Below are 14,104 nucleotides of genomic sequence, written 5' to 3'. Positions count from 1 at the left end.
TGTGTGTGAACAGTGAAGAACCTCTGAGGAGGAGCTTGCTGCATATGATCTGGCTTTATACTTTATTATGTTCATGCCTTTCCTCCTAAAATTCAAAGGGTTTTACATATACATCAAAATTAAAGGTTGCATAAATTATAGCCATTTATTGAGATTAAACAAAATATGAGCTTGAAAGCATCAGCAGATGTGTCTGTGTACCTATTAATAATCCTATTGTTGGGCACTCATTTATCATTAAAAGAAATGATGGGGAAAGGCTTTAAATTATAAATTCAGTTCAGTTGGGATTTTTCTGTATCTTTGAATGGCTGAATTGAATTATAATATCCCATATGAATGATGAGTGTAAAACAAATATGAGGGATTGAGGCATTACTAAAAATATATATCATTAGGATGAGCTGATAAACTATATACCTTGAATGCAATCTAAATTGCTCTGGAAAATGATAATAATTATGTTGGTGTAATGTAGAAATGTAATAGTGAATCATGTAGATGTCTTGTTTTGCTAAAACTATAGCAGAATGCCCTAGTTCTGCAGTGAGGTGAAAGGCAGTTTTCCATTGTGGTTGCTTTATTTCCTTCCCATTCTGCTAACTGTAACTTTGCTCGTGTGAACAGAACTGTGGGGAGTGCTGTGTTTGATCAGACTGCAGTAATGTCATACTTGTACAACCTAGAAGATTTAACTTACCCCTTCATGAACATATATAATAACATACTGTTATAGGTAAAATATCACCTGCTTTCCTAGTTATGATTGTCACAACATGCTAACAATTACCATTTAGTTAGTTTAGTGAAATATCGACACTAGATGCAGGTGTCTTTGCAGATACTGAGACTGGACTCAGAATATGAATTGACCACAAACTTTAATGAAGTTTTCTTTTCATGCACAGGGACAACTACTTGTTCATGGAACCTGGGTATTACTTGGTCAAACAGTTAAAAATTATGTCTTTATTGCAATTATTATTATTATAGGTTAAAAAAGACACCAGACACACAAAATTTAATGAAGTTTTCTTTTCATGCACAGGGACAACTTCTTGCACCGATGTGTGAGGAGAGAAGTCTGGGCAAAGCGATGTCTTTGAGGTCTTCTCTCCAGATTACTGAGTTTTATTGTTTTATTGCAGGGGGTTTGATCTCATCTTCTGAAACCAGTCTTACACTTGAGATTGTAATTCCTGGATCTCCTCACTGTGACTCAGTATCCCTGGGAAGTAACAGACAAGATATGTTACAAACATTCACACTTAATATCTTAAAAGTTTTATTTTTACCATTGAGATCCACGCACCACACAGACTGACTACTGTGATACATAACTGTCACATCGTGTCAAGCAAGGATAAGGATCTGCAGCTTTTTACTTTATTAAACAAAAAAAACAAAAACAGTAATCCAACAGGCAATAATAAATGTGACAGCTTCACACTACAGACAAAGAGGTGAATGAAACTGAGGGCTTAAATACACTCAAGAGAACGAGAACTAAACAAGACACCGTAGTAACCATAGTTTAGACTAGGAAACAGGAATTAAGAAAATCAGGAACATACAAACTAAAAGTCCATGGAAATGAAACTGTAACCAAGACATCATCATTAAATTAACGAAGTGGAAAAACCTACTCTAACCCACTTCAACAATCTAGCAATAGGAAAGAGGATGTAGTTTACGATGAAGCATTATTTGAAATCATTACCTGGTTTAGTGTCACATTAACCACTGTAGAGTGTGTGTTGCTGGTGGCTTTGCAGGCAAATGCTGAGATCCAGATGGAGATGATGAACTGAAGGATGGAGAACACCAGCAATATCCCACTGACCCCCAGATCATATCTCTAAAACATATTCAACATGATCATATGAAAGTTGTGTCACAGATAATATCCCATCAATTACATTGAGTGAATTCATATACAGCGGGTGAAATAAGTATTGAACACGTCACCATTTTTCTCAGTAAATATATTTTTCAAGACAACAGCTTAAAACTTACAGTAATTAAAAAGTAATCCAGCCCCCTGTCAGTGGAAATTAATAACAGCTGGTTCAGTCCCAAATGATGGCCTACAAAAAGGTCTCATTGCCAAGGTGTCACACAAGACACATCTCATGATGGGTAAAAGCGAAGAGCTGTCTCAAGACCTTCGCAACCTAATTGTTGCAAAACATAATGATGGCATTGGTTATAGGCGCCATTCTAAGCTTCTGAATGGTCCAGTGAGCACTGTTGAGGCCATAATACAGAAGTGGAAAGACAATAATTTCACCATAAATGTGCCTCGACCAGTGCTCCTCGCAAGATTTCTGATAGAGGAGTGAAAAGAATAATCAGAAGTGTTGTCCAAGAGCCAACACCAAGTTGTATGGTGTTTTTAGGGTAATGTGCACTGCTATTTCTCCTCCAAACATGGTGTGTATTATGGCATCCAAACAGTTCAATTTTACTCTCATGTGACCACACTATATTCTCCCAGTATTTCACTGGCTTTTCCAAATGTTGTGCAGCAAACTTTAAATGAGCTTTAACATGCTTTTTTTTCAGTAATGGAGTCTTGCGTGGTGAGCGTGCATACAGGCCATGGCGGTGGAGTGCATTACTTACTGTTTTCTTTGAGAACACAGTACCTGCTATCTGCAGGTCTTTTTGAAGCTCCCACAAGTGATCCTTGGCTCTTGGACAACTCTTCTGATTATTCTTTTCACTCCTCTTTTTAGAAATCTTGCGAGGAGCACTGGTCGATGCAAATTTATGGAGAAATGATTGTCTTTCCACTTCCTTATTATGGCCCAAAAGTGCTCACTGGACCATTCAGAAGCTTAGAATGGCGCCTATAACCAATGCCATCATTATGTTTTGCAACAATTAGGTTGCGAAGGTCTTGAGACAGTTCTTTGCTTTTACCCATCATGAGATGTGTCTTGTGTGACACCTTGGCAATGAGACCTTTTTGTAGGCCATCATTTGGGACTGAACCAGCTGTTATTAATTTCCACTGACAGGGGGCTGGATTGCTTTTTAATTACTGTAAGTTTTCAGCTGTTGTCTTGGCTTTCCATGCCTTTTTGCGCCTCCCTTTCTTCATGTGTTCAATACTTTTTCCCTGTGCCATTTCACATTATTACACATGACTTAATGTGTAACTGAACTTATGTGTTTTGGTTTCTTTGTATGTATGGCTTACTTGGGCTGTTACCAACATCTGGTGAAAATGTCATGTCAATAGTACCTTTGGAAATATATTTACTGAGAAAAATGGTGACGTGTTCAATACTTATTTTCCCCGCTGTATATACAGTATATACTTATTTCACTCGCTGTATATATAGAGATTTTTTAGATGTCATCATTCAGTGTCATAATGTCATCATTCATATAATATTAATATAGTATTGCACACTGTACATTTAATACCTTATCACTGAAGCAGATGCGAGGAGATCTATCATAGACATTGTTGCATCTTTGCTCAGAAATCAATACTATTTCTATTGACACCAGAAGAATGGCGAGTCCTGCAGTTACGGCACTGATCACATTCATTATCAGAGAAGCTTTCACCTGCAGGAAGAGAAACTGACATGTGAAAGGCGAAATAGTAATGGTGTACACTTATAAAATGTCCTGAACTAACTTTTTTTAATATGTAAATTGATAATCAGTCAGATGTCCTTTCCACATCTTTATAGGATGAATGTTTGGTAACACTTTACTTGAATAAGACTGACATGACACATGTCATGAGTATGAAGGAGGTTTTATACATGCTTATCACAACTGTCATTAAGTGTCATTCGCTCAATTATGACATTTTTAATGCAAATATGACATTGTGTGAGATGTCTTTGTCATGACAACTTGACATTACCAATACATCATAACCTGTCATAAATGTGTCATAAACATGACATAGCAGATTAATTGGTATATATTAATGGGATAACATTACATTAAACTGTCATGTGGTTAGTTTTGAAATTGCCTGTCATGAGGCCATTATAACTGTCATGAATATATTTCTTGACCTCAACTACAGTGGTACTAATTGAATTTGTCATTAAAATGTTGTAATGGCCTCATGACAGCCAATGTCAAAACCAGCCACATGACAGTTTAATGTAATGTTAACCCATAAAGCTAAGTGGTCTCAAGTTTGATAATTATTCTGCTATGTCATGTTTATGACACATTTATGACAGGTCATGATGTATTGGTAATGTCAAGTTGCCATGACAAAGACATCTCACACAATGTCATATTTGCATTAAAAATGTCATAATTGAGCGAATGACACTTGATGACAGTTGTCATAAACATGCATAAATCCTCCTTCATATCATGACGTGTCATGACTTATGCACACCCCTTCAAGTAAAGTGTTACCCATTGGGCAAAGAAAGCTAAGTTTTCATAAAAAAATAATAATAATAAAAAACCTATAAATGAAGCAAGAGAAAGGTAGATATAGAAACGTGCTGTGTAGAGTTTTGTTATTTAGTGTTTAGGGATGAAAATAAAATCACACAGGCCTTTTACCTCGTAGCCCCATTTTACCCTACTCTCTACCCTAAGTCTTTACTTAAAAGTTGTATCAGCGATTTCAGGCCCAAACATAAATGATCACACTCATCTAATCTTTCCTAACGATCTGCTAGCTGCCCGCCCCATAAGCAGGCCGTCAAAAAAAACACATCTCTGTAGGCAGCCTAGGCTCTGAGATCTGCACACAAAAACAAATGGTTTCACCAAACACTCAAAACCAAAATAAATAGTGTTCCAATCAATCACCGACAGAGAGTGGATGTTGTGAGGTTTTGAGAGATGCGTTTTTTTGATGACCTGCTTATGGGGCGGGCAGCTAGCGGATCGTTAGGACAGATTAGATGAGTGTGATCATTTATGTTTGGGCCTGAAATCGCTGATACAACCTTTAAAGAACAAGATGACTGACAGCACTTTGTGCTCGCACAGCAATCACTCATGAATGTGAAAAATAGCATATGTATACAACATTGTGACAAAAGAAGAGTTATCAGCAACAGATTTCAGCACAGCATACTGTATGTACATACCACACAGAGATGAAGTTTATTCTGCGCAGCAACAGACAGAGCTCCAGCACTGATGTTCTGAGAGACAAACAGGACATTTCACAGTTCATTCTGGAAATTCAAATCAGAGGCAATAAAGCAAAACCATTAAATAAAACTTACAACGAAAGATCCCCAGTAAGTTATTCCACTTATGACAGAGAGAACTGGGTAATAGTTATAGTGAATGTTGGTGGTGCGTACAATACCGAATAAGAAAACCATCACTCCAGTCATTATCTGGACAGCCTAGAGAGGGCAGATATGGGTCAAGTGTTTATATTTTTGCAAGATGGCATATCCTTCATGTTTTGGTCACACACACACACACACAAAATAAGCTACATTATTGTTTGATGCATTACAGTCTAAAGGCAATCAGACAAACACACATCGATTAACTTGAGGACATATGACAACAGCTTTTTATTTTTTGTTCATTTTTTCACAGAAGAAAATGAGATACTAAAAATATTCCCAAAATCAAACATACTTATAATTCATCATTAAATGCATTACCCCCAGTGCCTTTGGATGTGCTTTGAGAAATGTGTGATATGCTCCTCTGGCCTCCTGTCCTTCATCACTAATAACCTGTGGATTTACTTGGATGACAACTGTTGCTTTGTCCGTTGAGATGACCTTGCTGGTTTCCATTCTAGGCAAGGTTTTCACCTGTAATTAAGATAGCAACTCACTTAAGATAGATTCTTTCTGCTTTTCATGTACTGTACAGTACAGTATTTATTTTTGGTCACACTTTATTTCTATGGTCTGCTTTAGGCACTCTACTAATCATCAGTAACTTTGCAACTACATGTCAACTAACTCTCATTAGAGTATCAGTAGATTGAAGTAGACGGTTAGTAGAATAAAACCCTATCCGGACGGGACTAGTTTGACATGGAGAGGTGGGGTAAAGTAATTATTACCAGAGCCTTTCAGTGATTTTAGTCCCGTCTGAATGTGCATCTCAGTGATCATTACAGACAATGTCAGTAAAGATTACAGCGACTTTTACCTTCTATAAAAAGGTCCGGACTTTAATGACTTTAGATAATACTAATCCCGTGCGAATAGACCCGCTGTAAATACGTAAATATTCAGGCATTTCGTGTTTAAAAGTAGTTTTCCGAGTTTTTACAAGTATGGTTGCGTTCTAGAAGGACGAGTCTGTGGCAAAACTCAAGTGTGTTACAAACACCATTCAGATCACAAAGAAGGTCGAACACACTTTTTAGAGGCACAAAACTTCTTTTAGCTTTAGGTAAGTGCCTATTACCAACATAATCATTAATCAGAATTTAATCAATTTAATTTATAAATGTGTTCGACTGGACCTACCTGTATATATATATATATATACATTACATGGCTTGGTTGAATTCTAATGTATAATGCGGTGTGTTATTTCTTGTTATACTACAGGGCCGTTGAATGCTTGAATCTGATTGGTTGACAAACGTTCTAAGCTGTGCATTATTTTCAGGGAAACGCACGGCTAAAGTAGTTCCAGGCAGGTCTCGACCGCATTACAGTTCCATTTCACTTTGCGTAGTTAACTGTAACTAGTGCAAAATGCCCGTGCAAAATCAGTTTTTAAGTGTGTTTTTAGTAATTGTTGGTTTGGTGTGTTTGAGTGCACAATTGTTACAATTACACAGCAAAAGTTCAGTGACATTTTTATTTGTGCATGGTAGAAAGCACAACGTGAACTCTGAGAAAACACTATGCTTGAGGAAACATTTTGTGAATAGGCTACTACAAATGTTGCCCGTGAAAGAGAATGTGAACGCACTGAAAAGGATATGTTTAGTTGGTGAATAGCATAGGCTACTATTACACAGTAGCGATAACGTTAAGCGCACCAGAATGAAATATAATATTCAGAAGTAAACAACATAGCTGACTTACAGATTCAGTTTACATCCACAAATGAATAAGCGCGTTGATTCAGGGAGCAGTGCAAAGTGCCCGTGCAAAATCAGTTTTTGTGAGCTGATCGCAGAACAAAAAAGTTCAGGAGATATTTCTTAGTGATGGCTGATTTCAACAGTTTCAATATGATAAAAAAATAACTTTTATATTCATTTATTTTGGAAAAAAAAGTGTCATGAATTTATTGCTTTTTGGGGAAAAAATAATCAGTTTTTATAATAAATCTTTGAAAATCAAAATCTGGATTTGAATTTTTTCTGTTATTATAACCTAAAGATGCTATGTCTGGAACCAAACTATAATATTCAGAAGTAAACAGTGTAGCTGACTGAGTGCTTATGTCAGAATGTTTATTTTTAAACCACAACCTTCTAAAAATTATATATTTAACGATATATTTTGCATTTCTCATCCAAACAACGTCAAACTTGGCACTGCACTTACTCGTGCCCGTAGCGAGACACCTGTCGAGTTTGAAATCAATCGGACTAACGGTCACACAGTCTGTCACGGTGTCTCAAAAAGTGAAGTGAGGATCCAAGTGCAGGTAAGGATTTTATTAAATAATAAACAAAATAAAACTACGAACAAAAACTCCCCGTGGGGGAAAACAAGGCAGACAGAAATCAGGAACATAACACAGGGGAAACTTAGACAACGATCGACACAGACTGCAAACAAGAGGGAACTAATAAAGGGAAACTAATCAAGGGGGAACAGGTGAAAGTACTCAAACAATAATCAGATAACAAGGGGGAGGGACCAGACAATGACATGAGCACATGGCCCAAAATAACAAAAACACCCATGTGCAGCACAAGACAGGACAAGCATGTGACATTACCCCCTCCCTACGGAGCGGCTACCAGACGCTCCATCAGACCAGGGCGGGGGACGGGAGGGACAGACCAGGGCGGGGGACGGGAGGGACAGACCAGGGCGGGGGACGGGAGGGACAGACCAGGGCGGGGGACGGGAGGGACAGACCAGGGCGGGGCGGGAGGGACAGACCAGGGCAGAGACAGTCCAACAGGCGGCCAGGGCGGAGACGACAGTTCATCGGGTGGCCAGGACAGAGGAGACGACCCCTCGGGCGGCCAGGACAGCGGAGACGACCCCTCGGGCGGCCAGGACAGCGGAGACGACCCCTCGGGCGGCCAGGACAGCGGAGACGACCCCTCGGGCGGCCAGGGCGGAGACGACCCCTCGGGCGGCCAGGGCGGAGACGACCCCTCGGGCGGCCAGGGCGGAGACGACCCCTCGGGCGGCCAGGGCGGAGACGACCCCTCGGGCGGCCAGGGCGGAGACGACCCCTCGGGCGGCCAGGGCGCAGGAAACCCCTCGGGCGGCCAGGGCGGAGAAGACCCCTCGGGCGGCCAGGGCGGTGAAGACCCCTCGGGCGGCCAGGGCGCAGGAACTGGAACAGACACCAATGGCTCAGGCACTGGAACTGGCACCACCGGCTCAGGCACTGGAACTGGCACCACCGGCTCAGGCACTGGAACTGGCACCACCGGCTCAGGCACTGGAACTGGCACCACCGGCTCAGGCACTGGAACTGGCACCACCGGCTCAGGCACTGGAACTGGCACCACCGGCTCAGGCACTGGCACCACCGACTCAGGCACTGGAACTGGCACCACCGACTCAGGCACTGGAACTGGCACCACCGGCTCAGGCACTGGAACTGGCACCACCGGCTCAGGCACTGGAACTGGCACCACCGGCTCAGGCACTGGAACTGGCACCACCGGCTCAGGCACTGGAACTGGCACCACCGGCTCAGGCACTGGAACTGGCACCACCGGCCCAGGAACAGATACCACCGGCCCAAGTGTGTGCGTAGCCCACCCACACCACATGGCTGTGGCCATAATGGCCAGTGTCGCGGTCACTGAGGGCTCAGGAACAGACACCACCGGCTCAGGAACAGACACAGGAACAGACACCACTGGCTCAGGAACTGGAACAGACACAGACACTGGCTCCGGCTCAGGAACAGACACAGACACTGGCTCCGGCTCAGGAACAGACACTGGCTCCGGCTCAGGAACAGACACTGGCTCCGGCTCAGGAACAGACACTGGCTCCGGCTCAGGAACAGACACTGGCTCCGGCTCAGGAACAGACACTGGCTCCGGCTCAGGAACAGACACTGGCTCCGGCTCAGGAACAGACACTGGCTCCGGCTCAGGAACAGACACTGGCTCCGGCTCAGGAACAGACACTGGCTCCGGCTCAGGAACAGACACTGGCTCCGGCTCAGGAACAGACACTGGCTCCGGCTCAGGAACAGACACTGGCTCCGGCTCAGGAACAGACACTGGCTCCGGCTCAGGAACAGACACTGGCTCCGGCTCAGGAACAGACACTGGCTCCGGCTCAGGAACAGACACTGGCTCCGGCTCAGGAACAGACACTGGCTCCGGCTCAGGAACAGACACTGGCTCCGGCTCAGGAACAGACACTGGCTCCGGCTCAGGAACAGACACTGGCTCCGGCTCAGGAACAGACACAGGCTCGACGGCGGCCATCTTGTCAGGGAACACAGGCTCGGCAGACGTGACTTGAACACTCTCGGCGGCGGCCATCTTGTCTGAAGACACATGCTCAGCAGACCTGACGTGAACACTCTCAGTGGCGGCCATCTTGTCTGAAGACACAGGCTCGGCAGACGTGACGTGAACACTCTCGGCGGCTGCAATCTTGTCTGAAGACACAGGCTCGGCAGGCGTGACGTGAACAGACTCGGCGGCGGCCATCCTGTCCGAAGACACAGGCTCGGCAGGCGTGACGTGAACAGACTCGGCGGCGGCCATCCTGTCCGAAGACACAGGCTCGGCAGACGTGACGTGAACAGTCTCTGGCTGGGCAGACGTGATGGACCGCTGGGGTGGTGCAGGCAGTGGAAGCAGCTCGGGCGGCGCAGGCAGAGCAAGATACCTGGGCGGTGCGTCAGAGACGGCAGTCACCTCCGGGATGGTCTCCATGTTAGGAGTCACCGGACTCGGGATCACCGGACTTGGGACCACCAGAACTGGGACCACTGGATTAGGTGAAGCAACAGGAGCCTTCCTCCTCCTGCGCTTGCGAAGGTGAGGTGACGTAAGACTGACTTCCTCTGGAGATGCAGCAACAACTGCCCCTTGCAGGGGAACTGCAGCCACTACGGGAACCTCCTTAGCAGGAGGATTACCGTGACGCACCAAGGAATTCACAAATTCCTCAAACGTCAAACGATCCAACGCTCTCATTATAAGGAAGTTGATGGGTTCATCAAGGGCGTAATTAAACAAGTCCTTAAGAGCCGCAACATCAAGCCCCAGTCCTTCTGCAGCAGTGCTGAACTTCATGGAAAACTCTCTCACATCAGTCCCCATCTGACGAAGGGAACTCAAAGTGCTGAATCTTACAATGCGCTCAATATTGCGGGCAGGAAATAGGAGGCTGGAGTGAATCCTTCCGCTGAATCCTCATTTTATGGTCGATCGTTCTGTCACGGTGTCTCAAAAAGTGAAGTGAGGATCCAAGTGCAGGTAAGGATTTTATTAAATAATAAACAAAATAAAACTACGAACAAAAACTCCCCGTGGGGGGAAACAAAGCAGACAGAAATCAGGAACATAACACAGGGGAAACGTAAACAACGATCGACACAGACTGCAAACAAGAGGGAACTAATAAAGGGAAACTAATCAAGGGGGAACAGGTGAAAGTACTCAAACAATAATCAGATAACAAGGGGGAGGGACCAGACAATGACATGAGCACATGGCCCAAAATAACAAAAACACCCATGTGCAGCACAAGACAGGACAAGCATGTGACACAGACAGAAAGACAGACAGACAGACGTTTCTGTAATTTATAGAGAGATAACGGAAAATAGGATACAATTCATAACAAGAAAAAACATTTAGCCCCATGCGCTTGATCTGCAATTTTCAATGTCTAGCTTCACAATCAATGGAAACATGCAGTTTTATTTTAATAAATAAAGCAGGCTATATAGTCCTATCTATAATCAATAGAAGAATTAAACTGAATATAGGCTAAATAAATGGATAGCAGCACAGATTTTTATTGCAGATAATATAACAAATAAATAATTATTGATAGACCTAAAAGAGCTTTGTGTTTCATTTATTTGGCCATAGTCTACTGTCATCTGTCAATAATAGAAAAAAAAAAAGATTGAACGAATTAATTAAAACGAATTGAATTAATTAATAAATAATAATATTGACGCACATGCTTTTCTGTCTCATTATTGCAACATCTCTCTCTAATAACTATATAAAGCCGGGGACACACTTTAAGGCCGGTTATGAATGTAATTTAATTACTGTTCAGCGCGTTCAGTCTGTGTTCAAAGTCGGTGTTTAAAATCTGCTGCAGTCGATGAAAACATTCATAGAATGTGTCAGCTAGTCGTGTGTCCCAGCATTAGTCTGCTGTCAGTGGCTCAAACCTCCTCTAAAATGACGTTTTGGAATTAGCAATGGAGGCATGGTATTACATGCGTAAGAAATTAGTCCTACATACAAGAGCGTTTTAATGACAAAAACTTTAAAACATCTTGAAATACATAATCTGAACAATGTTTCGAGGTGTGGTAACTGTAGTATAAGTGGAATAATTGACTCCGCTTCGTATCGTGACCGCATTACCACCTCGGGTGTGCATTATTTTTCTAATAATTCAATGGCCTGAAGTCAATTATTCCTTACATAACCGACCGCTGCTAAGTATAACACACCAGTGCCATGAAAACCAGTGTGTTGCTATGGACGCAGGATTCTAACCGTAGAGACGAAACAGACTATTTTCTTTAGCGGAAGCAATACAGTAGTTTTTAAATCAATAAACTCCTTTGTAAATCAATATTTTGTGTCAAATTATTGATTTATTTGGTAGGTAGCCATGTAATAAGCGGGATAATGTAGAGCGAGGTGGTTGTTATAGCGAATACAACCCCTTCAGGCTGATTCAAGCCGATTAGCCTGTCGGGTTTGTTTTCGCTATAACAACCGCCTCGCTCTACATTATCCATTACATATTAGTGCTGTCAGTTAAACGCGTTATTAATGCAAACCCATTTTAATGGCGTACATTTTTTTATCGCGAGATATCTTTCTTTTTAGCCTAGCAAACTTTGTAGTTTTTTTCACATGCTGTTGCAACAACTAGTAACGTTACTAAGCGAACATCGCCGCACGTCCAGTCTGAAACACCAGTGGATGGCCAAGCATTCTCTGATGCGATTATTTGCTCCGAGTGTGAATGTTAGTGTGAAATTGAACACTACAGTATATGCCAATGTTGTTTTCAATAAAAAAAACATTTGCACAAAGCAAGCCGATCCACTTTTCCATGTTGATAAGAACATTAAAATGAGAAAAAAATAATGGGACAAAAAGAAATCAAGGGACATTTAGAATAGATAAAAATGTGCGATTAAATGTGAGTTAACTATGACATTAATGCAATTAATCGCGATTAAATATTTTAATCGTTTGACAGCACTAATATATATATATATATATATATATATATATATATATATATATATATATATATATATATAGTTCATTCTGTAAGCAACATAATTGTAACGTTGCTGGCTGAATGATAGGAGGAAGCAGGATCCACATGCAGCAAACTTTATTTAATAAATCTAAAACTAGACAAACTCAGACTCGGGAAACAACACAGGAACCAAACAGCCAACATACAAAAAAATAAGAACTCACAAAGACTGAGACTAGACACAAAGCTTAAATACATGGGCAAACAAGCTAAACAAGATAACAAGGGGGCGTGGTTAATCTGAAACACCTGGGGAGACTAATAAACAAGAAAGACTACAAAGGACTACAAAACATGGCACAGAACAGGAAATAACAAAAATGCACACCAGACAAGGGAAACACAGGACAGGAATCATGACAGTAATACACACATGACGACAGGAGTGACAGCAGTGTGTAAATCGAGTTACTCTCCCACTAGTTTTACTGAGATTTCTTAGCCTGTGTGAACTGGCCATTAATATGTGGTATGTGGTAAATGTGATCAAATTACATGACTCCATCTACCCTTGAAAAACTAATCCTGTCCGAATAGGGTTAAAGTTGACATGTAGTTGCAAAGTTGCTTATAGTCAGTAGAATATAATGACCATCACAGTAATCAGCAGATATTAAGCTGACAGTCTACTAGTGCTCTGAGCGTTAGTTGACGTAGTTTTAAAGTTAGTTGTAGTTTGTAGAATGTCTAAAGTGGACTAGCAAATATAAAGTGTTACCTTATACTTAACGCATTCGCCGATGCCCTTGTCCAGAGTGACAAACTGATATTATATAACAAGAAAATTAGTAATGCTTACATTAGCTTACAATGTAATACAAAAGTAAAAGTAAAAAGGACTTTACTACTCTAATATACTAATTTCATAATCATTTGATTTTCTGAGATAAACAGTTAAGATAAATGTAGTTTTAATAAGAAAGCCTTTGGAGTTTCTTCTTTCTTCTGAAAAATCAGAGGATAAAATTTACATTGTTCGCAAATATTTTGCATGATTGTATTTTCTGAAGCCTAATATCCAAACAAATCCCAAAACTTTTAAATGGAATTTTATTAGCCAAAAGTTTATTAATAAATGAGCAACAATTAAAGACTAATTAAAGAGTCAACTTAAAGACTCTTTAATTAGTGGTCAGAAATGCGACCACTGACTGTTCATTGCATTCATATTGTGTTACACTGTATTATTATGTTTATTTTACCAATGTATTGTTTGATTTTATGTAAAGGCCCACTAGGGACGAACATTGAGAATTAGCTTCGGCTAAAATGTTGTAGTATGTAACATGAGTTTATGTAACATACTTGTCCCTATTCAAATAAACTTAAATAAAAATAAATAGATAAATAATAAAAACAATTAAAACAATCACTGGAGTGAACGATCACAAAAGTAAAAAAAGATAGATAGTTTAAATTATGTATCAAAGTGTGTAAATTATTATAGGCATTTTAATGTAAATAAT

At 41.2% G+C, this 14,104-nt stretch overlaps 1 protein-coding gene across 1 annotated transcript; it reads right to left on the bottom strand.

Annotated features, from left to right (window-relative positions):
- Positions 1-863: 863 nt before the first annotated feature.
- Positions 864-13,395, bottom strand: LOC311088757 (membrane-spanning 4-domains subfamily A member 4A-like). The gene is made up of 7 exons (XM_084123038.1): positions 13,357-13,395; positions 5,631-5,786; positions 5,235-5,360; positions 5,094-5,150; positions 3,436-3,582; positions 1,721-1,858; positions 864-1,228 (listed from the first exon to the last, which is right to left on the bottom strand). The coding sequence occupies exons 2-7, from the start codon at positions 5,766-5,768 to the stop codon at positions 1,220-1,222; spliced, it is 615 nt and encodes a 204-aa protein (XP_083979164.1). The 5' UTR covers positions 5,769-5,786; positions 13,357-13,395; the 3' UTR covers positions 864-1,219.
- Between the last annotated feature and the right edge of the window lie 709 nt (positions 13,396-14,104).

Source organism: Abramis brama (assembly GCF_963993115.1).
Source record: "Abramis brama genome assembly, chromosome: 8".
NCBI classification, from domain to species: Eukaryota; Metazoa; Chordata; class Actinopteri; order Cypriniformes; family Leuciscidae; genus Abramis; species Abramis brama.
The sequence above is the reverse complement of the archived record's forward strand: the minus strand, read 5'-3'. Positions and strand labels throughout refer to the sequence as shown.

Excerpts from the sequence above, each read along its gene's own strand:
- LOC311088757 (XM_084123038.1), bottom strand. The coding sequence starts at position 5,768 with ATGGAAACCAGCAAGGTCATCTCAACGGACAAAGCAACAGTTGTCATC. Across the intron at positions 5,361-5,630 it reads CACATCCAAAGGCACTGGGG|GCTGTCCAGATAATGACTGG; the intron begins GTAATGCATTTA and ends TGCCCTCTCTAG. Across the intron at positions 1,859-3,435 it reads GCATCTGCTTCAGTGATAAG|AGATATGATCTGGGGGTCAG; the intron begins GTATTAAATGTA and ends AATATGTTTTAG.